Consider the following 25,393-nt stretch of genomic DNA (forward strand, 5'->3'; position numbering starts at 1 on the left):
TCATATCTGGGAGGGAAGTTTCCCAGGCTGAAGAAATAGAGAGTGCAAAAGCTCTGAGGAGAGGAAAATACACTTGACCTGTTTAAAGAACAGCACAGAATAGGAGAACTGGTGTGGCTGATGGGGAAGCAGGTGGAGAGAAAGTGGACATGTAAACGACAGGGGTCCCACAGAGCATGGTCAGGACTGTGACTTCCACTTTAAGAGGAGTGGGAAGCCCTTGGCAGGTTTTAAACATGGGCTTGGTATCTGATTTAATTTTGAAAGAATCACTCTGGCTGCTGTGTGGACAATGAATGGAAGGGAGCCATGGTGGATTAACATGTCCTCAAATTCTTTGCTGCTCCTTTTGTCAACAGGTAGGGTCTTCTTAAATCTAGTTTTCCCCTGTGCCTGCCTCTGACCACTAGAATGTGGCAGAAGCGATGCTGTGAAACTTCTAATCCTGGCCTTTAAGATATTTATACCTTCTATCCCTCCTGTAACGTGTCCTCTTGAAAACCAGCTTTTATGTGAGATGCCTGACCATCCTGAGACTACATTACTGTGAGGACGTACACTAGCCACGTGGAGAAAGAGAGACCACGTGCAGTGCACTGAGGTACCAGAGACGTGAGCCGAAAGGTGACATGATCTTCCAGCCCAGCCAAGCCACAAGCTGTGTGCAGCCCAGCCAACAAGGCATGCAGCAGAAGAACTGCCTGCCCCAGCCCTGCCCAGATTCCTGACCACAGACTGAAAGCAGATAAAATGACTGAGGTTGTAAGCCGCTAAGTTTTGGGGTAGTTTGTTAAACAGCAATTGATAATCGAGGCAGAGGCAAAGAGACCAGTAAGGAGGATACTACAGAAATTCAGGTGAGGAAGAAAAGTGATGTTGTCTACGTTAGGAATGGTGGTAGAGAATGAAAAATGCTAATGTGAGAAAAAGTTACACACTCATCATCATCATCATCATCATCATCATCATCATCATCATCATCATCATCATCATCATCATCATCATCATCTTCACCAGGGGAAACTCAGGGGTCGGGAGACCTGATATTCCCCAGGGATGGTGGCACCAGTTCCCTCCTGGAGGCTCCCTCTTTCAATGAAGGGCTGACTGTCCAAGGGTGACTTCCTTGTCAGACACTTCACTGCTATCAGGACAGACACTACAGAAGGTAAAGGGCTATATTCCAGAGTGCCAGAAAATAGGCTTAATCGCACAGAAATACTCTTTATGAGATAAATAAAGACATATCCCAGAAAAAAAATTGTTTATCTTACTATAACATGTAACGTTTATACACCATGTCATAACTTACCAAGTATGTTCATACCTATTACCTCTTTTGATTCTATCCCCTGTCCAGCTAGAATTGCCATCCTCATGTACCAACGAGGAAATACGTTCAGAAAGGAAGCAATTACTGTTCTAAAACCCCATAGTCGGTAGCTAGTAGAGCTAGACATTGAAGCTGTAACTTCTCTATGCCAAGTTCATTTTATATGACTATTGCTAAAATGTTCACATTTATTTTAAAACTACATAGAATAAAATCAAGTAATGTATCATTCTGTGTTCTAGTTGTCTGCCTGCGGCTCTTCTTCATAGGCTAGTTGTGCAATGGATTTTAAAGTGGAGCTCTTGGACTCCTGGTCTGGAACTCTTGTTGGTAGAGCTTGACAACATGCAGATTCCTGGGCCCCACCCAGGAATCAGACTTTTTGGCAATGGGGCCTAAGAATCTGCATTTTAGTAAATAGGACAGGGGGTTCTTAAATTATTGAAACTTCAAAGTTTGAAATTGGTGGGTCAACTGACTGAACTGGTGAATCAACCAGCCCCTGGGAAGCAGATGGACACGCTTAAATCAAGAGACAGAGTCTGAAAACATTTAGCAAACTGTAAATAGATCACTCTTCTATGTTGTTACCTGGGGGGGGAGGGGGTCCTAGACAGTCTCTTCCTTCCCCTCCCTCTCTCCACCAGATTCATCCTGGGAGCCAGGAAAGAAAGAGTGTGCAGGACGAGTCATGGAGTGGGAGGGTGAGGAAGGGGGCAGGCTAAACATTTAGAGAGCACTCACTATGTTTCAGGCATTAGCAGACTTCCTCTTTCAGCCCTCTGAGTAGGTAATACTTCTAGTTTACAACTGAAGAACTTGAGAATCAGAGAGTGAGGTACTTATGACGTCATACAGTGAGTGGGGAGCCAAGATTCGAACTCAGGACCACCTGCCACCAACACTAGTGTCGTTTCCAGTATCAAGCTGTGCCCACCAGGTCAAAGGGCGGTGTGAAATAAAATCACGGGCGTTTGAACCCCACTCCCCTACTCATTAGCTGTGTGACATTGGACCTAAGCATTACCCTTCTCAGAAAGCATCCCTTCACTTTTTTCAAAAAGGGGATCAAATTACCTACTGCTGAGAAGTCCCCAGGTACTGAGTAGTTTTTAGTAAAAAGTGATTGCTGTTGAATGAGAAACAGGATGCCAAAGTCAGAATGGTGAAGTGACTATTGGGGCAATTTCTCCCACAGTGGATTGTATCGGGTTGAGAGCAGGTACCCTGGGGACGGCAGAGTGGGACCCAGCAATAAAGCCATTCCTGGGAGTGGCAGCAGCTCAGGGGAAGGAAGGTGTGCGCGGGGCAGACGGGGACTCAGTGGCCTCCCAGGTCTCTCCCATCTCCAATTTCTATGATCCTGGGAATGAGGAGCCACACTGTTTTTCTCCACCAGCGAGCCGCTCCCTCTCCTGGGGGAGTTGGCAGATCTGCCGCTGGCCTGTTGGCTGGAGACGCATGGGCAGCGGAGCCTGGCATTTCTTTACAGACTCTCACTGTCTCTTTCTTGTGCTGCTTTCTTCCCGTTCCCACGCCCCACCTCTGCAAGTCCCCAGGGATCCTGCTTTCTCCTGCAGTGCTGAGGGCAAAGGCCCTGGGCGAAGAGATAGATCGGACCTCCCCCCGCCAAGGCTGCTCTGCTGGGACCCTCAATGCCTCATTGTCCCTGGCCTCCCAGACCCCGTCCCTTCCCGGGGAGAGAAGGCGGTGGGCGGTGTGCCGGTCAGCAAGTTCGCGCCTGGTGCAAGCTGGCTAGAGTCCTCTCAGTCGTGAGCTTTTTACTTTGCAAACTTGTGGGATTCTTATTCATTCAGAGTCGGCTGGGCCTGAATGCTTTCAGCAAAGATTTCGGCACTGTGCCAAGGCGCTAGGGGTACAATTTGGAAAACAGCCCTTAACCTGATCCTAAAGGAAAGTCCAGTCCAGTAAGAGACATGAGAAGTAAATAATGATTATTGCCCTCCTGAATCCATCACAATGTAGGAAGAGCACTGAACACAGAGCCATTGGTTAAGGGCTGGTTCATTCCTTCAGGCACTGAACAAACAGTTACTGAGAAAGTGATATGCAACAGGCACTGTTATAGGGGGCTGGGAATACAGTGGGAGCAAAACAAAGATCCTGCCTACATGGTCTTCTGTTCTAGAAAATAATACAATAAAATAAATTATATAATAGCATATCTTATCTATATCTGTAATATAATAATATAATAATTATATAATACAATCAATATATAATAAAATATACATTGTAATTATATTATATTAATGTATATATAATACAATTACATAAAGCATATCATCTGCATATATTATGATATATTAGACATTAATATAATAATATTAATTACTAGATTTTGCTAATGTATCTAATCTATCTGTCAATCAGTCAATCATCCGTCATTCATCTATCTACCTATCTATAATTGCAGGCAGTGACAAATGCTTGAAGGAAGAAAATGCATAGTTGGGCCTCGAGTGTGGGGATAGTATAGTCTGGCAAAGTCTCTGTGACGAGGTGGCATCTGATCAGAAATTTGAAAGGAAATGAGAGGTTGTGATGTGTTAACATCTGCAGGGTGTTTCCAGAGGAGGGGAGAACAGCTGCCAGGACTGCCCACCAGACATCACTCTACCTACTTCATGCATATCACTCTCAGAAGTAATGACTGCTTCTTCCCACTTTACAGATAGGGAAACCAAGAGCTAAAAAGGTAGACAGACTAATCCAGGGCCTCACAGCTTGCAGAAGGGAGAGCTGGGAACCATCCCTGACAGCCTGCTCTGCCCCTACAGGTGGGCTTCCAGCTGTGAAGCCATGCTGCCTACCTGGGCAAGTCCTAGATGCTTTATGAGCACAGAGGAAGGGAGCCAAATTCTACTTTGGGGAAGAAGGCAGAGAAGGGAACATGAGTGTGCCAGGCCAAGGGAGGTCTCTGTCTTCTTTCTTTGCCTCTTCTGGCCCCAATGCTGCCCATTACCTGTGTGCACATCCACTCAGTCGAGAGAGAGGGAAGCTCCTCTCCAAAACCCACAGAGCTCATTCTGCTCATTTTATTTAGGTTTCTTTCTACTCAAGTCATTTCTTCAGGGAAGCCTTCCCTAATCACCCGGCATTGAATACTGGTCGCTATCTCTTCTTTTGCTTCAACCTTTTCTCACTACCTGCCATTAGAATATTTGTTTTCTTATTTGTTGTCAGTTTTCTTTGGCTTAAATCTCAGCTCCACAAGGGCTATTGTCTATTTTTTTCATTGCTGTATCCTGTGTGCCCGGCACATCTTTAATGAATGAAAGAGAGGAAAGTAGGATAAGCTCCGTGTGTGTATAACCATTTAGGAGAATAAGAGGGAATGCTTTTCCAAACAGACACAGGCACCAAGAAGGGAGAGCAGAAACTGAGCTCTTTGTGACTTGCTGGAGTGAGCCTAGCACTCTGAATTTGCTCAATAAATATTTGTTGAGTGAATGAATTGGAAATTCCAAGTTCAGGAAGCTCAGAAGACTCTGAGCAATTATTTGTGAAATAAACATTACTTTATAATATTCTTGATGGGATGTTTGGAGTTCTCGGGATAGAAACTCAGGATTGAGAGCTGATCCTGACACAAAAGCTAATGTGCTAGGAGGATTCATACAAGTCATCTTCCTCCCTGGTTCCTGGGCCACAGTTTGCCCATCTGTAAAATGGGGGCACACAGAAAACTCTAAGGGACTCTTCTAAGATTTTGTAAAACAACTTCTCCTCTGGGACAGGCCCACACAGCTCCATCTTGTCCTCAAAATTATCCCTGCAAACAGCCTGAGGTGGGCACTGGGGTTAGTTTTCGAGAGCTTTGATGCCTTTCCTCAAGGTCTTGTGTTACTTATGCTTTCTGGCTCCCTCTCTTCAACCTTCCCTGAGGCCTGACCTTCTAATGAGCAGAGACACATTATCAGCCGCTGTGGTTTGAACGGGTGCCTGTAATTTAGTGTTGCCTAATGCAGGACACTGAGAGCAGGGCTTGCGTAATTAGGCTAGGGCCTCATTTATGCCTGCCTACTTGGGTGTTTTTCATTCTTGGTTTCCCCTGTCCTGTATTTTGAATCCCATCTGTCTGTATGGACACGGCTGCCCTATTTTTTTTTTTTTATTGCTCCATTGTGAAGCCAGGCTTGAATTTGGGCCCAGAATGGCCACAGCCATCCACAAAGCATGAATCTTAACATGCCCTGGAATGGCCCCTGCTCTGCTCTCTAAATAGAATTATGCAACTTTACTGAGAACCTGGATTGTCTGAGTTGCTCTTGAGCACCTCAAGCTGGCTGGCAGTTCACCCTTAGTCTGGGTTTTTGACAGAAACCAGAGTAAAGGGTGCCACCAATTTAATTACCCATGATTTAATCAACTCATGTGTAACACTTTGCCATTTACAAAGCATTAGTAGAATGTGACCTTGAGGAGAGATGTGGTCTGTTTTGTTCACTGGTGATTCCTAAGAGAGTTATTCTCTTTTGGGGCCCTCCTGCCCCAACCCTACTCTTCTCTGCCATGCTCTGAGCCCTGGGAGGCTGACCTCAGTGGATAGCATTAATTGGGCTTTCTTGCTCACTGGTCTCTGCTTGGCTCAGCCAAAGTGAGGTCCCAGCAGGAGACTGAAGGGCAGGGATAGAGAAGGGTGGTGGTGTTTCTTCCTAAGTGCCCACCCTGCTTCACTGCCATGATTCTGGAGATAGCTGAGTTCCTCTACAACTACTGCTCCTACGGCATGGCTCTCCTGACCAAGTGTAGGTGAAATCTACCAGATATAGTCTAGTAACTACTTCCTCACCTTGTCCCTTCACCTCTAAGGACGATAACGGCTTCCTGCTGTTGCTATTGGATGCTGCGTGTTCCCTGAGCCCCAAACACTCCTCTGTAAGTGATTCCTTCATCGAAATACCCTGATTTAAACCATTTGGGGGTGAATACTGTGTTCTGCCTAGTCCCTGTCTGATTCAATTCGTAATATCTGAAATGGAGCCTGGAACGTAGTAGGCCCTTAATAAACATTTGTTCATGAACGAAAAAACTTTTCACATAACATCTCCTTTAATCCTTACAAAAATTATGTAAAATAACACTATTACCTTTTACAGAAAAAGCTGAGGTTCAGAGAGAAGCAGAACCTCAGGTCTGAGCAACAGATTTCTAAGGAAAAGCAACCTACACATGCTTTGTTATGCTTTGAATCCTTTCTTTTTCTAATTGTGTATTTACTATAGGTTTTTGCTTTATGGTTACCGTGAAACATACAGTTATGACAATCTATTTTAAACTGGTAACAACTTAACTTCAATCACATGCAAAAACTCCTCTTTTACTCACCCCTCCCTACATTTTATGTTTTTGATGCCACAATTTACATCTTTTTATATTGTATATTCATTAACAAATCATTGTAGCTATTGTTACATTCAACTCTTTTGTCTTCTAACCTTTTTACTAGAGTTAAGTGATTTAAACATTATCATTAGAAATTATTCTTACTCTAACCAAATACCTTCATCAATTAGTTTCATACTTCCATATATTTCCATTTTACTAATTAGTGCCCTTTGATTTCACTAAGTTCCCACTGCCTAAAATTCATATTCTTGTATCCCCTCAATATTTGTCTACTATCTAATTTTATTTTTGCATACTACTCATTATGAGGAATTTACTGCCTCTTTAAGCAGCTGTGACTATGAAACAATCCCCCCCTTGTTAAAGAGGCAGTCCAGTAAGTGGTGACACAAAGGCTCTGGGGCCAACTGCCTAGGCTTGAATCCTAGACTTGCCCCTTACTGGCTGGAGACCTTGATTCCATTATTGGTGCTTCAGCCTCTTCATCTAGAAAATGTGGATTATTATAGTACACACCTTATAGGATTGTTGAAAGGATGAAATGAGTCAATACATGTTAACTCCTTGGAACAGTGTCTAGCACATAGGAAATCCAATGAAGTGTTTGTTGAATAAATAAAAATTCATGAATTCTGTATGTGCAATTCAAGCTGGCTTCACCAAAAAAGGATTTTTTTCTGGCTCCAGTTTGGAGATTAGTCGGAATCTAGGGCCTTGAATAACATCATCAGGTCATTTACTCTCTTTCTCTCTCTATCTTGGCTGTGTTTTCCTTTGCCTTGGCTTCATTCTGAGCGAATCCTTCTCTCCAGGAGAAAGAACCATGGCCACTGGCAGCTCCAGGAGTCCATCCCACCAGCTTAGCAGCCCCAGCAGAACACATGTGTTTCTTACCCAAGCATTCGAGCAAAAGTCTCACGTGAATTCTCATTGGCCTGGCTTGGGTCCAAAGGTGATAGTCTTTTTTTCCCCCTAGTGTGACATTCTGATTCTAAGGCTGGTTATGTGCTGTCAGCTCTGGATACCACACAGACTGCAAGCTGTGGAAGAAATCTAGCTGCTGTTCCCCAAGGCAGGAGGAATAGATGCTGAAGAAAACCAGCAGTGGTCTGCTCTACCACCCCTCCCGGTCATCTTCCCTGAAGATATTCCCCATGAGCAAAACTTGAGAGGATCTAGGCTTTGGTCATATTGCATACTTGGAAGCACCTAAGGGAGTTTTCAATGCAACACCTAAGTCTCTTTGAAAGAATATACTACAAGTCAAGAGCATTGCTCAATATTCCTGCTTTGGGAGACCACAGCCAGGGCTTGGTATGGCACTATGTACCTGAGGATGATTCTACTGTCTCCTCACCTGCAGGACAGTGTGAGTCAGGCTGGGGCTATCTGGTTTGTGTGTATGTTCTTGCAGGTGTGGCACCTTATAACCTGTGGCTTGCTGAAACAAGCTGCCTGGCTGAGATTGTAAGCAACATCCTGGGCATGGATGAAATAAATCTTAAGAGCCCTATGGACCCTTGAACCCAGGGCACTGTCCTCACAGCCCTGGCTACTCAAGGTATGGTCTTCCACCAGCAGCAGCAGCAGCATCTGGGAGCCTGTCCATACCATTTGTGCTCAAGTCAAGGTCTGCAGGACTGGCAACAGTGGCTTCATCTGAAAGTATGTAGGAAACTCAGAATTTCAGGTCCAACCTGAAGACCTAGTGGATGATAATGCAATTTAACAAGTATACATGTTAAAATTTGAGAAGCACTGTTGTATTAGTTTTCTGGGGCTTCCTTAGCAAAGTACCGCAAACTGGATGGCTTAAAACAACAGAAATTTATTTTCTCATAGTTCTGGAGACTTGAAGTCTGAAATCAAGGTGTCAGCAGTGTTGGTTTCTTCTGACAGGTGATGAAGAATCCGTACCATGTCTGTCTTCTAGGCTTGAATCCTAGCTTTGCTAGGTTTGCAATCCTTGGCATTCCTTGGTTTGTAGATGCAACACTCAAATTTCTGCCTCTATCACCACATGGCTTTTTCCCTGTTTCTGTGTTTCCCACTTCATATAAGGAAGGGCCCACCCTACTCCAGGATGACCTTATCTTAACTTATCACATTTGAAATGACCCAACTTCCAAATAAGATTACATTCTAGGGTATGAAGCTTAGGACTTTAACACATCTTTTTTTTGGGTGGTGGGGGTGGGGGGAACACAATTTAATCCATTACAACTGCCTTCAAAGTTTGCCATTCCTAAATGCTGGGAGACTAGCTGATGAAGAAGTACCTGGAATAGTTTTGTAAATTTAATTTTGTAAATAAACATTTTTATAAATTCTGGAAGATGGCTGGTCTAGACAGAGCTTGGGATGCCCATTTTTGTAAAGTGATCTTGTTCAGGCAGCACATCCCCAGGATCCTCAGCTTTACAGACCACCCAGCCCCAGTACAGGGCCAATGTGCCAGCAGTCTGGGGAGATTCTCCATCAGGCTACCCAATGGAATCACTTGGAGAGACTTAAAACTATGGATACCTAAATTCTACCCTTAGAGTCTAGTGTAAGTGGTCTTTCCTATTGCCTGGGCATCAAGAGTCTAAAACATTTCCCAAGTGATTCTAATCTGCAGCCAAATTTGAGCCAAATTACATGGAACAGATGTTCTCATTTCTACATATTACAAAAGAAGATGATCTAGTCCCTTCCACAGATAGGGAAGCAGGACATAAGCACAAATAATCTCAAATAGGAACATACACAGATTCCTAAATAATGCATTTTAGGTTTTTTACTGTTCTTACGTGCAAAAGGAGGCTACTGTGAGAAGTAGATAAATGTATATATGTACCACCATTCTCAAAATCTCCCATGATGGCAGACTTATTTATTTCCCTCTTTGTAGTTTTGCCAATTTCTGAAGTACATTTTGAGGCACTTTTTGGTGCCTTATAAATTTAAAATTATTATCTTCTTGGTCAATGACTCCTTTATCCTAATGCGTTATTTCCTTTTTCCCTCGTCATGCTTTTCACCTAGAAGTCTATTTTTGCCCCGATGTTAGTACAACTACATTGGCTAGCTTTCTTCTCCCCAGTAGTTACATGGTATTTATATACATATTTCTGCTAACTTTCAAACTCTCTATATTCTTATGTTATAGATGAATCTCTTGAATAGAATATAGTTGGATCTTTAAAAATAAATCCACTCCAACAATCTTGCTGTAGATGCTCTATAAATTAGGGCATTTAGTTCATTTACTTTTAATGTAATTACTGATCTATATTGGTGATATAAATATTTAGCAACTTGTAGTGTACTTTGAGGAAGTGCAGTTCTTACAAGTGTCCGTGAGAGGGCGACTCTAGGGGACACGCAGGCAAACAGCCCTGAAGGGACAAAGGGAACCAGGCATTTGCTCTCTGGGGTTCCACTACTGCTGCCAAGGTTGTATCTCCCCTACAATGTCTGGGCATCTTCTGATCATGGGAGAAATAAGGATATGGGATGGGGGACAGAAGTGTGGTGAACTGGGAGACAAAAAAGCAGTCCAGTGGCCATGCCCATCCATGGGGTAAGGGTGGGCAGAGGCTGTTTATCAACTTGTATAGAAAGAATTTTCAATATTTTGTAATCATTACTGCTGTAGACACAATTCAGAGCATCAGCCTGTTTATAATATATAGATTTATGCCTATCATCTTATTTTGTGTTATTTATCACACTTGTTCTATGTTGGTTTTTCTCTCTTTTCTTATTTCTACTTTTCTCCCTCATAATTTTTAAGAACAAATTCTGTTTTCTATTTTAAGCAATTACCATAGAGATTACATTTTATTTTTCTTTAATTCTTTAATTTTCATCTTTAACTTTTCAAAGCCCATTATTAATCATTGACTATCATCAATACATTGGCTTTCCTCCTTGACAACACAAGGGCCTTCGATTTAGCTGCAGCCCCTACTAACTTACTGTTACGTATTTTAATCCTTCATGTATTTTTTAAATACACAAGACATCATTATTATCATTATTATAGTTTTTTGAAGACCATGTTTATAAGCATTTCCACCTTCTTTGCTCTTCATATCTTCTTGCTGCTCTATATTATTTTGCGATCATTTTCCTTTTGCCTCAAGGACTTATTTTACAATTTCCCTTAGTGAGAGGCTTCTCTTTGTAAATGTTTTTATTTTCCCTTCATAAAATACAGTTTCATAAAATACAGTTCAGTACATTGAAGGTATTGTTCCACCCCTACTGCCTGGGAGCCAACTGTCAGTCTGTTACTCCAATCAAGTAATCTACCTTTTTCCTCTGGCTACTTTTTTATTTTTCTTCCTATTTCTACACTTAATACCATTGTATTTTGGTGTAGAATTCTTTTTATTAATACTGCTTGAAATTTGTTAAGCTTCTGCTTTTGGTGGTTTGGTATCCTCCTGAAATACTCTCAGGCATCACTTCTTAATACACTGCCTCTGGCCCATTCTCTTTTCTCTCTCTTCTTGAAACTCTGGTTAAATGAATGTTAGACCTTCTCAGGAAATATAACCATCTCTTCTGCATTTCTGAGCTTTTTCTCTCTGTGCTTCTTTTGGGATCATTTCTTCAGCTCTACCTTTCACTTCATTAATAGCTTTTCAGTGGTGTTGAATGTGCCACTGAACACAACACTTAAAATTTTTGGTTATTGTAGGTTTCACTTCTAGAAGTTCTGTTTGGTTTTAATAAAATTGGTTGTGTCATTTTTTGTAATTTTCTATTCCCTGATCTTCCTACCTAATTTTTTCAACTTAATGTGTATGATTTTTTTCTTTTAAGAATCTGTGTCTGGTATTTCCAATATCTGGTGTCTTTGAGGGTCTCTTTCTGCTGTCTGTTGTTCCTGTTTCTTCTCATTCACGGCATCTGTACCTGGTTATCTTTGACTATGTGCTAGCTTTTGTACAAAAAATTATTTGAATAATTATTTGAAGACTAGGATGAAAGTGCCTTCCACTAAACAGGATTTGCTTTTACCTCTGGCATGTCTGGGATTACCATAAACTAAGTGTAATGCTTGAGGTTCCCTGGAAGGCCAAAGTGCAATTCAAGCTGCAAAGACTTGTGAGGGCTCATCTACCTATAATTCACACTCCCCTTGAGATGTAGTCCCTTGGGATCTCATCTTATTTTGGGGAAGGTCTACCATTACACCTTGAGTAACCCTGGGTATTGATTTCTGTCTCCTTTGCCCCTGGTAGGCCACCAAACCAATTTTCAAATTTGCTGAACTTAGCAAATACTCTCAGTAAAAAGGTAGCTTTTGTACTCATTTATCTCTCTGGATTTTCATTTTCCTATCATTCTCTTCTTGATAATTCTTTCCTGTCATATCAACTCTTTGAAAGCCTTGAAAATTATCATTATTTAAAACCAGTTTTAAGTTGTTTTCAGATAATCTAGAGTTGGTCTGAATAACTTAGTCCACCATTACTGGAAATAGGAAGCCACAAAATGTCTTCCTTAGTACATGGTAAGCACCCAGTAAATGATGGCTGAATTAGTTGAATTATCATAATTTCCCAAATGTACTCCTTTTTCTGCTTGTCTGTATGTATAAAGACTGTTTCCTATTCTTAGAACTCACAGAATTCCCATATTCTACCATTTTGACAAGGCTAAGAACAAATACCACTTTTTCCTCAAATTTCTTCCTATTTTCTTAACTTCCCCAAATCTGAATCCTATTTCTTCCCTATCTAACCTCTCACAAGACCTAGTCTGTTATCATTCTCCAAGTGCTTAACTAGATAGGAATATTTTAATATACTATTTATTTCTCCTGTAGATTTATACTTTCTTTACATTTCTGGGCCTCTAAAGAATCCCCTCACTTCCTCTCCAGCTCAGCATATATTATAAACAGATTTTTTGTAAAATATTCTATCCAGTACTTTCAGGTGTGATGTCCCAGGAGGAGGGGATTCTCCAAACATTTATTCTTCCATATTGCTGGAAGCAGGATGTAGCCTATTCTAATACACTCTTACATTTGTACAGCACTTTAGAATTAATAGGGTGCTCTCATATACGTGCCTTCTACTTACTTCCATGTTGCTATCGTCAGGGTGCTTATGAGAATCAGAGGGCAAGAGAGACTAAATAATACACCTGAATAGAGCCACAAAGCCAGAAATGGAGCCCAAGTCTTCTTTCTTCAAGCCCAAGGCTCATTCCAAGACATTCAGCTGCTTCCCCATATTATTTGTGCCACTAGTCATTCCTACGCAAACAACCCCTCAAACTCTTCGGAAGAACACATGAAAGCATGGGTAGTACAGGAATTCAGTTGTAGGCAAGAGACAGAAGGGTTGGTCATGTGAGGTACCCCATACACAGCTAGCAAATCTAAGTTTTCTGTATCTCAGTCCTCCTTACCTCACAACCTTGGTCCCATTTCTCACGACTTGCATGTCCACCATACAGCCTCCAGTAACATAGGCGGCTAGGTTCAACTCTGAGAATTCAGCCTGAAAGAAAAAGTAAAATAATAAAGATTCATCAAATACTAGTGGTGCCAGGCAGAGGATATAGCTCAGTAGTGGAGTGAATGCTTAGCACACACGAAGTCCTGGGTTCAACCCCTAGTACCTCCATTAAACAAACAAACAAACCTAACTACCTCCTCCTCAACAAAAAAATAAGATAAAATAAAAAGTTTAAGAAACAAACAAGCAAAACAATAACTAAAAAAAATTGATGCCGATAGCTTCTAACATTTACTGGGTAGTTGTATGCGTCAAATACACATTTAAACCTCCTGAAACTTAGAAAATTAGTAATATTATTTATCTCCCTTTTTGAAATATGAGAAAGCTGAGGTGCAGAGAGGCATGGTGACATGTCCAAGGTTACATCACTACTACTTTCTACCCACTTGAAGGTGGAAGAAGCAACTCTAGCTCCAGGACTATAAAAGGCCAAATGCTATTGGACATATCATTTTCTTCAGAGTTCTTCAGCTTCATGATATGCAGTGATAAGGTATCACAGCTAGGCGACCACTTATCACTGTTAACAGAACCCTCCTCAAATTATCTGCCCATTGTCCCCTGTTATGGTCATGGCTCCTCCCCTTACTCCATCCACATAGTTACAATGGAAGTACCATGTTTGTACACAGAAATACTGTTCCCCTGGTCACAGCTGATGGGGTTGGCAGTGACTCAGGGTGGAGGAATAAGATGCCCTCTCATGAGAATTTGAAATTACAGCATGATTTATGAGTTTCTTTCTAGGGGGCAGTGTCTTCAAGACACAAACCTGGGCACAACTGGGGACCATGTTTTCTGCTACCTAGATTGCGGAAGCGTAGAAAACCGGGGCCGGGAGTGGGGGAAAGAGAGAGAGGAGGGATGGGGAAAAACTTCAAGGTTACCAAGAGAGGATTCAGAAGCAAGAGATATAGGGAGTACTTTGATGTTTACATATAATTCTGTGCTTGAATTTTATTAGACCTTCTGTATCCTTATAAGTTTACTTTTTGTTGGCTTATTTGTTTGAGCAAGCTTTCGTAAATTTCTGTTGCTCGTGATCAGAGTCTTATGGAATACATCCCCCCTACCAGATAATGTGCTCCCTAGGGATAGTGATTCCCTGTTAAAACCATGTTTCCTAGGGTTGCCATAACAAAGTACCACCACTAGGAGGCTTAAACACAGAAAACTATTTTCTCACAGTTCTGGAAGCTAGAAGTCCAAAATCAGGGTATGGGTAGGGTTGGTTCTTTCTGAGGGCTGTGCGGTAAGGATCTGTTCCATGCCTCTTTTCTTGGCTTGTAAATGGCCACCTTCTCCCTATATCTCATCACAATGTTTTTCCTTTGTGCATGTCTCTGTATACCAAGTTCCCCTTTTACCAGTTATACCGGATTAGGACCCACCCTGATGACCTCACTTTAACTTGATTACCTCTGTAAAGATTCTATCTCCAAACACCTACGTCCAAATAAGGTCACATTCTGAGGCACCGGGGTTTCAGCATAGAATTTTAGGGAGACACAATTCAACTTGTAACCCCACCCCAAAAAATGCATAGTACTAAACTGCCTTATTACACAGAAGCCAAAAGCCATTTCTTTGGATTTAATGAATAAAAATAACTGCTCACATACATGAAACACTCACGATGTGCCAGGTATTGTCCTAAGTTTTATATATGTATGAATGTATTTAATCCTCGCACTTGTCCAGATGAAAAATCGAGGCAGAGAGAGATAAAATAACTTGCACGATGACACACAGTGGGTAGCAGACCCAGGATTTAACCCCAGCCTGTGGTTTTAACTGCTGCAATCCATTTTCCCCACTGTTGAGCTGAATAAGTCATTAGGTGGATTACAACTGGGAATTTTAGGGACATAAAAATAATCCACTTAAAGAGAAAAACAAGTCTACATTGAAGGGAAATGTCATTTCATGTAGATTTAAATGTAACCCCTTGGAATCGTTTACCAGGAATTACGACCAATGACCTAGCCATCTCTCTGGATGGCATTCTCTTGCTCTAATTAATAATCTCATTATGCTGTGGCAAAGTGAAAAGCAAAGGGCCCAGTTAATGAGGCAGGTTACTAACCTGTGGTAATAACCTAGTTATTAAATGTAATGCCTTAAAAATTCAATCCCATCATATTTAAGATACTTCATTGGAGAGATTACAAAGAAAAATTAGCAAGAAAAGTTGTTGCTCATCTGTGTGGAGAAAAAGAAGTTAGAAGTTGCAACATAGGATAGCAAATATATGAAAAAAGAGAGTGAATCACAATCTTGGATGGTAGAATCTCCGACTCATAGGTGGCAAAGACCCAGAGGCTGTCTTGCTGCTCAAATGGAAAAATACCTGGATAAAGACACCCTCAGGCTTGGATACACAAAGTAGAAGTTCATCTTGTTCAGATCTGGGTGTCTATAGTTGTTTCCTAGTCATGATTTATGAGTAATTGCAGGAGGTAGATGTCTGAGTTATAGGGCACCAAGCTTCCGTTGGGTCAAGCACTGGGAGTTGGAGTAGCAAAGAAAAGTCATTCTTCTGTATTTAACTGTCTAAAAATTTCAACAACCATGGAAATGAACACAGAGGTATTCAAACACCTCTCCTTCAAGATAGCATGATGACCCTACTGGTAGAATCCTAAAGACCAGCCAGTTTTGAAGACCCTCAGAGCTCTCACAGAAACTATAGTGGGTTGAATTGTATCCCCCAGAAGATATGTCCAAGTCCCAACCCTTGATCATAGGTATCAAACCTATGAATGTGACCTTCTGTGGAAATAGGGTCTTTGCAAATATAATTAAGGCTCACAGATGAGATTATCCTGAATTAGGGTGGGCCCTAAATCCAATGACATGTCCTTACAAAAGAAGAGAAGGGGAGACAGAAAAACACAGGAAAGAAGCCATGTGAAGATGGAAGCAGAGGTTGGAGTTACACTGCCAAAAGCCAAGGAACAACAGGAGTCACTAGAAACTGGAAGAGGCAAGGAAGGAGCCTCCCTGAGAGGCTTCAGAGGAATCATGTTTGTTGCATGACACAATGGGGTGGTGGGTCAGTGAGCCAGTGACACGCGGTTTGGTAAAAGAATTTACCAGAGATTAAGTATAAGAATAGAAAAGAGTTTATTAGAGTATACTGTCATAGACAACAGTGGGCCACACAGGCGAGGGGTGACTGCATGAGCACTGAGGGCCGGTTGTTGGGGTGTTTTATGAGGTCGGGTCACAAGGTGCCTGATCAACTTGTGCACAAGTCTCTGATTGTTTGTAGGTGAGTTAGGAGGTTTAGAGTCAGTAAAGGGTGGTGGGGTTTGACTCTGATAAGGTGGGCTGAAGTAAACCTGAGCTATTGTGAGATTAGGCATTACCGAGGGCTATTAGTTTGTTAGGGGAAACATGCCTGGTAAAGAATGTATTTTATCTGTTGAGGGATCACAGGCAGACATCTGAGAGCCCAGAAATGGGGGCTGTTGGACTTTGCAGGATGTCAGTTGGCCCAATGATGTTGACACCTTGATTTCAGATTTCTGGCCTCTAGAACTGTGAGAGAATAAAATTCTATTGTTTAAAGTCAACAAGTTGTGGTAATTTGTTACGACAGTCCTAGAAAACTAGTGATTTGGGGAATTGGATGCAATTTCAGTATTGCATGCAAAGGCATCAGGGTCCAAAGAAGGTCACCATGGTTTAGGTAAAGTTCCTTTATTTACTTTGCCAAAAACACATTTATATGCATATAAATACTACCCCTCCCCTCTACACAGGCAAAGTAATACATGGGCTATTCACCTATATTGTAAAACACTATTATCAGAGTTGAGACAGGAGGGAAGGGGGCAGGGCATAGCCACTCAAAGAATGATAGCAATTTAACCCCAAAATGGTGGAAGATTCAACTCCCAGTTGGCCTTAAGGATTAAGAGGTTTAACTTCTAGTAGACCTTGAGCTTCATCATATGCTCACTGTAACAGTGTGTTAAATAACATGCCCGCAGGTGCCACGACAGTCCCAAGGCTAACTGCAAAAGGCCAAAGAATGGGCGATGGCCCAATTCCTGGCAATCTCAGTTGGAAAGGTCCCACCTGTAGGCGTGTGAAGCTACTGAGCCCATAAAAACTGACAACACCATGCCTAGTGGCCCTTTTTGCTCCCTCCTCTTCAGAGAAGGCCTGCACTCTGTCTATGGAGTGTGTACCTACTTTTACTTTAATGTGAGCACCCAATTCCCACACCTCTTTCCTTGCCTTTCTCTTGCTTTACACTCTATGCAGTATGTATCTCTCTAAATAAATCTATCTTTACTCAATGGTGGCTCACACTTAAATTCTTTCCTGCGCGAAGCCAAGGACCCACACCTGGTGGGGCACATCCCAGCAGCTCAGCCGAGACCTGGGACATGGCCCTCCTCACGCCCTACACCTGTTTTCCTGCATCAGAGTCACTTAAATTTTCTGCATAAGTTAACCTTTTAACCTCAAAAACATTTGGCCCCAACTGTTTCTGATGTGATGTCTCCTTAAATACTACACATTAGGCATTGTGGTACAGATAAACAAATATTCAAAGAAACTACATTTAAATGTAAGCTGTTCAATATACTAGCTGATGAGTTTGGTCAAGTTACTAACTACCTTGAATCTCAGTTTTGACATCTCTGTAATGGGTATAATAATATCAGTAATATCTATCTTTAAATTTTTTTGGTAAAGATTCAAGATAATATATGAAACATCTATCACAAGGCTGAGACACACATAGAAGAAGGATCTCTGAAAACAGCTGTCATTATTATATTCAAATATTTCATTGTCTTAGAGAGTAAACCAAATGCATAAAAATTGTGTAACCAGAAAAAGAGCGACCCCTTCAAATATTTATAACACAAGCAATTTTTAAAATATTGAGGTGTAATATATAAAGTGTAAGGCTTCTGCTTAATGGCCACAATGAAGTAACAGAGACTACCTTAAACAATTAGAAATCCAGACAAAATATATTAAGTAATAGTTTTCAGACAGTGGACAACAGGCAATGCAGGACTCTGACCCCTGCAGAAAGGAAACAATCCCTGTGATTGCCCAACTGACTGCCTGGAGGCAGTTTCCAGGCGTGTGAGAACGCTAACAGTCTCACTAAACAGAGGAATCAGAGATTAGAGTTGAGGGAGGCCAAGGTGGCTGGAATTTTTGCAGGACAGAGTGAAGGAAAGATGCAAATGTACAGTAAAAGACCTCCAGGCAGATCTGTTAATCTTTGGCTGAGCACTAATCTGAGCATACATAAGAGGAAACTACTCAGGGCCAGTGAAAGAACCACCAGTAAACAGTAGTAGATTCAACACTTTCCAGAACTTCCACAGGGCTGTGCATAGCACATTTCTCACCAGCTAGAGTGTAAAGACCTCTTAATATGAGTTCTCAAAAATTTACTAGTGGGACTAAACTAGCCCTGAAATGCAGCATGTTCAGGATCTAGGATGACCAATTCGTCCAAGTTTACTTAGAGCTTTCCCAGTTTTAAAACTGAAAGTCCAACTTCTCAGAAACCTCCTCAATCCTAGTTGAAAGCCTCATGTCCTGGGAAACTCCTTAGTCCCAGGCAGGCTGGGATGATTAATCATTCTACTTAAATTGATCCTACGAAAAGCTTAAAAGGCTTGCCCTGAAGGGATAGAGCTTATTCCAAGTAAATTAACTGCATCCCAAAACAAAGCACAGTACTATTCAAAGGAATACATCAAAATTCAGCACCCAACATGTTAAATTCACAATGTAAAATCTATGGCATTCAATCATAAATAACCAGGCATGCAAGGAAGCAGGAAAAATGAACCACATGAAGGAGAAATCAAGAATGGACCCAAAAATGAGAGACATGATGAAAAGAGCAGAAATAGAAGTTAAAACAAAACAACTATTATAAATACGTTCCACATTCTCAAGAATGTAAAGGGAAACAGTAACATGATAAAGAGAGAAATGTAAAATTTAAAAATGAAAAAACAACCTTTAGAGATTAAAAATATATCTTAAATGTAAAATGTACTGTATGGGACTAATATCAGATTAGACACTACAGAAGAAAATACTAGTGCACCTGAAGAGAAAGCAATACAAATTTATACAAAATGAAGCCAAGGTACAAAAATACTGGAAAAAAAAAAAAAAAGAACCTCACTAAGCGATGGGACAATATCAAACAGTTTAATACATGTGTACTTTCAGTCCCAGAAGGAGAAGAAGGAAGATCATAAGGAAACATTTAAAGAAAAATGACCAAAATTTTTCCAAATTTGATGAAAACTATAAACTCAAAGACACAGGAAATTCAATGAATCCCAAGTAGAAGAAACATAAAGAAAAATCAAACCAAGGCACACAATATTCAGCGTATTACAGTGATGAGGAGAAAATTTTCAAAGCAACCAGAGAGGGGAAATATACTTTATACAAAGAGAAGGAAAGATAAGAATGACAGCCAATGTCTTGTTAGAAGATAGTACACTAAAAGATAGTAGAACAGCTTCTTTAAAGTACTGAGAGAAAAAAAAAATGTCAACCTATAATTTTATTTCCAGCAAAGTACCTTTTTAAAAAAATCAAGGCATACTAAAGACTTTTTAAGGCAAGTGAAAGTTGAGAAAGTTTACTGCAAGTCTAAGAAATGTTAAAGAAAGCTCTTTAGGCAGAAGTAAAATAATACCATATGGAAATTTGTAATGACACAAAATGAAGAATTCTGCATATGGTAAATATATGGGTAAGTGCAAAATATATTTTTTCCTGTCTTAAAATGTCTATAAAATTAATCAACTTTTTAAAGCAAAACAATAGTACTGTATTATGTGAGTTTATAACACATGTAGAAGTGAAATGTATAACAAAAAAAACACACACGGATGGAAATGGAAATATATTGTTAAAAGGTTCTTACACTATATGTGAAATGGTATAATCCTATTTAAAGAGAGATATTGATTAATTAAAGACATATATTGAAAACCTTAGAAGAATACCTCAAAAAAGAGGGATTGCTAAATTAAATACAGCAAAGCTCACAAATGTTAAGTTTACAGCTTGATGATTTTTAACTGACTTGTACTTGTATAATCAATATCCAGACAAAGATTGGGAAGACTTCCAGCTCCCTGGGTGCTCCCACATCCTCATTATAGCCGATATCAACTCTCACACCATGATGCTGTCACTTTCATGTCTTCTATTTCCATAGCTTAGCTTTGTGGGCTCTTGAATGTCAGATAAATGGAATCTCACGGTATGTACTCTTTGGTATTTGCCTTTTTTCACTCATCACTATATCTGTGAGATTCACCCATGCTGTTGCAGTTGGAAGCAATCATTCTTCTTTTATTTCTGTGTAGTGTTTCAATGTCTCAGTATGCAATAATATATTGATCCATTCTTCTGGTGATGGATACTTGGACTATTTCTAGTCATTGGCTATAAGAAAAAAGTTGTTATGCACCTTTTTGTATATCTCTTTTGGTGGACATACACACTCATTTCTCTTGGGTATACACCTAGGAATGTAATCGCTGGGTCAAAGAATAGGCATATATTTAGTTTTAGAAAATACCACTGAAGAATTTTCCAAGTTGATTTAGTCAATTTAAACACCTATTAGCAATGTAAGAATTATAGCTGCTCCATGTCCTCTTCAACACTTGGTGTTGCCAGTGTTTTTAATTTTAGCTATTCTGATGTGTTTAGTGGTAGCCCATTGTAGTATTAATTTTCATTTCTCTGATAATTAGTGAGAATGAGCACCTTGTCATTTTCTAATTAGCAATTTAGATAATCTCTTTGATGAAATGCCTATTCAAATCTTTTGTTCATATTTGTATTTTTTATTTGCACTTTTCTTATTAATATGTAAGAGGTATGTTAAAATATATTCTAGATACACATTCTTTCATTTGCAAATTTCTTCCAGTCTATGGCTTGTCTTCTTACTTTCATAATTTTTAAAATAAAGACTATATATATATCTATATAGACAGATATATAAATATATAGAGATATATATATATAAAATAATTTAACAATTTCTAAGTTAGTGTTTCTATTGTATTTAAATTTTTGCCTTTCCAAGGCATGTGAAGCTTTATTGTTTTACATTTCACACTTAGGTCTATAACCCACCTAGAATTAATTTTTTGCATAAGATGTAAGGTAGGACTCGAGGTTTCATTTTCCATATGGTTACTCAAATAACTTGGTACTGTTTATTAAAAAGATCGTTCTTTCCTAATAAAACTGTATTGGTACCTTTGCCAAACATCAAGTCACTTCATATAAGGCAGTCTATTTCTAAATTCTCTATTCTGTTCTATTGATCTATCTGTCTGTCCTTAAGTCTGTTTCAAGTTGTCTCAATTACTATAGCTTGACAGTGAGTCTTGACATCATTGCTTCTAAGAGGGAAGCAATTCAAATAGACCCCAGTGATAACAGGTCCAAAGACAAGGAAGGATGACCACACCTCTTATCCTTTCAACCTACTGATGAGATAAAAAGTCTTCTTACCCACTCCAAAATACATACAGACACTGTGCAACCAGACAACCTCAAAGGCTCTGTTCTGAACAAATTGATTGGATGTTTCCTTAGTGATGTAACTGACTGGACAGAATGTGTTCTACTACTCCCTAATTCAAACTGCAACCAACCATTGCAGCCAGATCTCGCAAAGGTTCCTCAGGGAAATCCCCATCTCTCTTAAAAGTGAAAAAAAAAAAAAAAAAAAAAAAAAACATTAAGCACTCAACCCCCTCAGCTTCCCTGACAGAGAAAACAATTCTCATCAGTTTATTAGTATGACCTGCCTGCTGGGAGATTGATGAATGGAGAAGTTAGCACTTCTGTTACTTTGGATCCTCACCTATACTGAGGAATGGTAGCTGTGGCATTCCACAACTGCCATGCTTACCTACACCTACAAATTTCTCTTTGTTTTGTAAATGAACTTTTAATTCAGCACAGTTTTAAATACTCTCCATTATTTTAACTTTATACCCTGTTGAAGGCTTGAGCCCACTATCTCATCTGAATTATTTTTTTTACCTATTTGTTCCTAGTAAGGGCATTTTAAAGAGCTTCCTTCCCATATTTTTAACAGAAAAAAACAATGCCATAATCCATGGCTTTGGAAAATGAAAGCCACATATAACTTTGATTGGCAAGATCCTGTTTTAGAAGGGAAAACAGCCATGTTATATGTTTGCAGGGTATTACCTCTAGACATCACTAAAGACAGGCAGGTTTTCACATCAGGCACATATGGGGTCTTTATATTTTGCTACTCTTGAAAAGCATGTGTGGGTGATTTTCAACACTGATCTCGATGATACTTGGAAGTGCTGGACTATGTGAGTTTTCCTGATTGTTTATGAATTTTGTCGAACATGTACATGGAAGAATCAAAGAACAGTGGGAAAGAAATTGGTCCTGAACTCTGGGGACCAGGGATCTAAATCTTGTATTTAACACTGACCCCATGTAAACCCCTCATTCTCTCTCCACTTAAATTCTCTTCATTTTCAGAATGAAAGGGTATATAATCAATATATATCCATGGTCTCTTTCATTTTCATCTCTTGTTCTTTCTCAATCAGTGTCTCCCAATGATCAAAGTAGGAAAAATCTATTATCATAGCATACCTTATGAAAAAGGAATGCCAAGCAATAATATTTTTATTAGAAAGCTGTTCACCACTTCAAACCCAGCTCCTGGTACACAGGAGGTATTGAAAATATACTTGTAGAATGAAGTGTTATTTTTATATTTTATAGTTGAACAGACACCTACACATGCTAAATAACTCTCTCTCTGACACTCTGTGCATTGCCAGATCCACTAGACCATAACTATGAGGAGGGTGTTTCCAGGCAGAGAGAGGGAAAAAGGCTCAATCTAACCTTCCATGAACAAAAGCACACATGAGAACACAGGGATCTTGGGTCAGTGGAGTAGTGAGATGTCTTTTGTAGCTGGGGCATAGAGTATATGGAGGAACACAACAGGACAGAGCTAGAAATGTGGGTGGGAGACCAGTTCAGGATTTTTAATTCTCTGTGAAGGAACGTGAATGTCATTCTATAGCACACTACTATTCTACTGCTGTCATAACAAATCACTACAAATGTAATCACTTCAGACAACACAAATTCATTATCTGACTGCTCTACAGATTAGAAGTTCATGTTGTTAGTTCAGTTGGTTTCTCTGTTCTGAGATTCACAAAGCCAAAATCAAGGTATCAGCCATCTAGGCTCTTACTGGGAGGCTCTGGGAAGAATCTGCTTCCAAGCTAATCAAGTTGTGCGCAGAATCGAGTTCTTTGCAGTTGTAGGATTGAGGTCCCACTTCTTTGCTGATGTCAACTGGGAGCCTCTCTCAGCTCCCTAAGGCTGCATTCCTGTCACATTGCACTCTCCATCTTCAAACTAGTAATGGCATGTCAAGTCCTCATTCTTCAAAATTTTCTGACTTCCCTTCTGCCATATCTCCCTTTCTAGACAGAGAAAGTTCTCCATTTTTAAGGGCTTGTGGGGTTACACTGGCCCACTTGGATAATCAGAGATAGTCTTCCTATCTTTAAGTCCATAATTATAATCACATCTTCAAATCTCTTTTAAGTATCATTTTCAGAGTATCCAGGGATTAGAGTATAGCCATCTTTGGGAGACCATTGGGAAACACTAAAGGCTGCAGAGGAGGTCAGTGATAGATATTTAACCACAGATATTTATGTAGCACTTTACATACAGGCTCTGTTATCAGTGCTAGATATCATTGGAGTCATATCCATTAACAAAAATCTCTTCTACAGCCCCCTAGATTAGAAGGAAATATAAACACCTGTTTATAATTAAACACATGTCCAGTTTCAAGAAACACGTGTACACATACCCACGAGCACACACACACACACACACACACGGGAATGAAATGGAATGCATTCAGTTCCTGTAGGAAACTAGATCTGGCACCTGGCAAGTATGTGATGCCAAGCAGATAATATTACTGAAAGCATGGGGTATTCATGTTTAGTTACCAATAATTGCATTTGAGATGATAATGATGTCGATGACAGAATGGAAAATGGCGACTGCAATCATCATTATTATAATAAGTTGAAGGATGCTATTAGGCCAACAGATAAATGGGAAAGAAACTGAAATTGGGATTGGAATTAGATGAGTGACTGACAAGAAACCAATAATGTGTGTAAATGTGAAGGTAGCAGCTATCAGCCTTGACCGTGAAGCCTAACTGAAGAAGGATTTCGACACAAAGAGATGTTGTCCAGAGTTTCTGAGAAAGACAAGATGCTAGCAGACAGATTTGTTCTGGAATCCAAGAGTGGCTGATAAGATACTGGAAATTTCTATTAGTTAGTGAAGACTAATCTGTTCCAGACTGTACCCTTAAACCCTCAGAGTGTGCTCCTTTTCATAGCCTTAGATACTTACTCTTTGTAATTTGCAGATGGGGAAAGAGAGAGACAAGAGAGACATGCAGATTGGTGGGCAGCCTCCAGTACCTTTCTTAATGCTAGGACAACTTCTCACCCTCTGCCCCATTCTCTAACCTTTCTCACTAAACCTCATAAAAAGAAACTGTGATTCTAGTGGTCAGGACATCACAATGCTGCATTAAACGGTGGGCAGGGTCATTACTGGGTTGAAAAGCCAGGCAATCGTATGTGATTCTGGCTTCCACATTCTGCGTCTCTGTAGCTGAGTGCCTGCTGATCTGGGTGGGTCAGCATGTTATGGTCCTCCCTCCTGCCTTGTAGCTCCTTAAAGAAGCCAACCTCAGGATCCACCTGTCTTTCAGCCACTCTCTCTTCCATGAGTTGGAAGCCATAAACTCTGATTCCAAGGAGACCCAGATGTCCTGTTGTCTCTTTCCATGACTGTGTTTGCTGTACCTTGGAACTATTTAGTAATACATATTTAGTAAGTAACATCCACAAATGGGATTTTGGCTTTAAAGGCAGGTAAGAGGCTGCACTGTTTTGGTCTGGAACAGATTCGGATAGCTTCAGGAGACAGCCCTGCACAGGGTGGCAGGGGGTGGGGATGGGGCTGGGCCAGCTAACACTTAGTGGTATTTTGACTCTTATTTGTT

The 25,393-nt window shown here is 40.3% G+C and overlaps 1 protein-coding gene across 5 annotated transcripts in view; it reads right to left on the reverse strand.

The window, feature by feature from the left end:
• Positions 1 to 25,393, reverse strand: part of SYN3 (synapsin III) — a 447,506-nt gene that overhangs the window by 343,011 nt on the left and 79,102 nt on the right. For all 5 annotated transcript variants that reach the window (XM_010994185.3, XM_064491696.1, XM_064491695.1 and 2 more), the window contains one exon: positions 13,121 to 13,212. In XM_010994185.3, the coding sequence (XP_010992487.1) occupies positions 13,121 to 13,212 (92 nt within the window). The remainder of the gene's footprint in view (positions 1 to 13,120; positions 13,213 to 25,393) is intronic.

The sequence above is a fragment of the Camelus dromedarius genome, chromosome 11 (assembly GCF_036321535.1).
Source record: "Camelus dromedarius isolate mCamDro1 chromosome 11, mCamDro1.pat, whole genome shotgun sequence".
NCBI lineage: Eukaryota > Metazoa > Chordata > Mammalia > Artiodactyla > Camelidae > Camelus > Camelus dromedarius.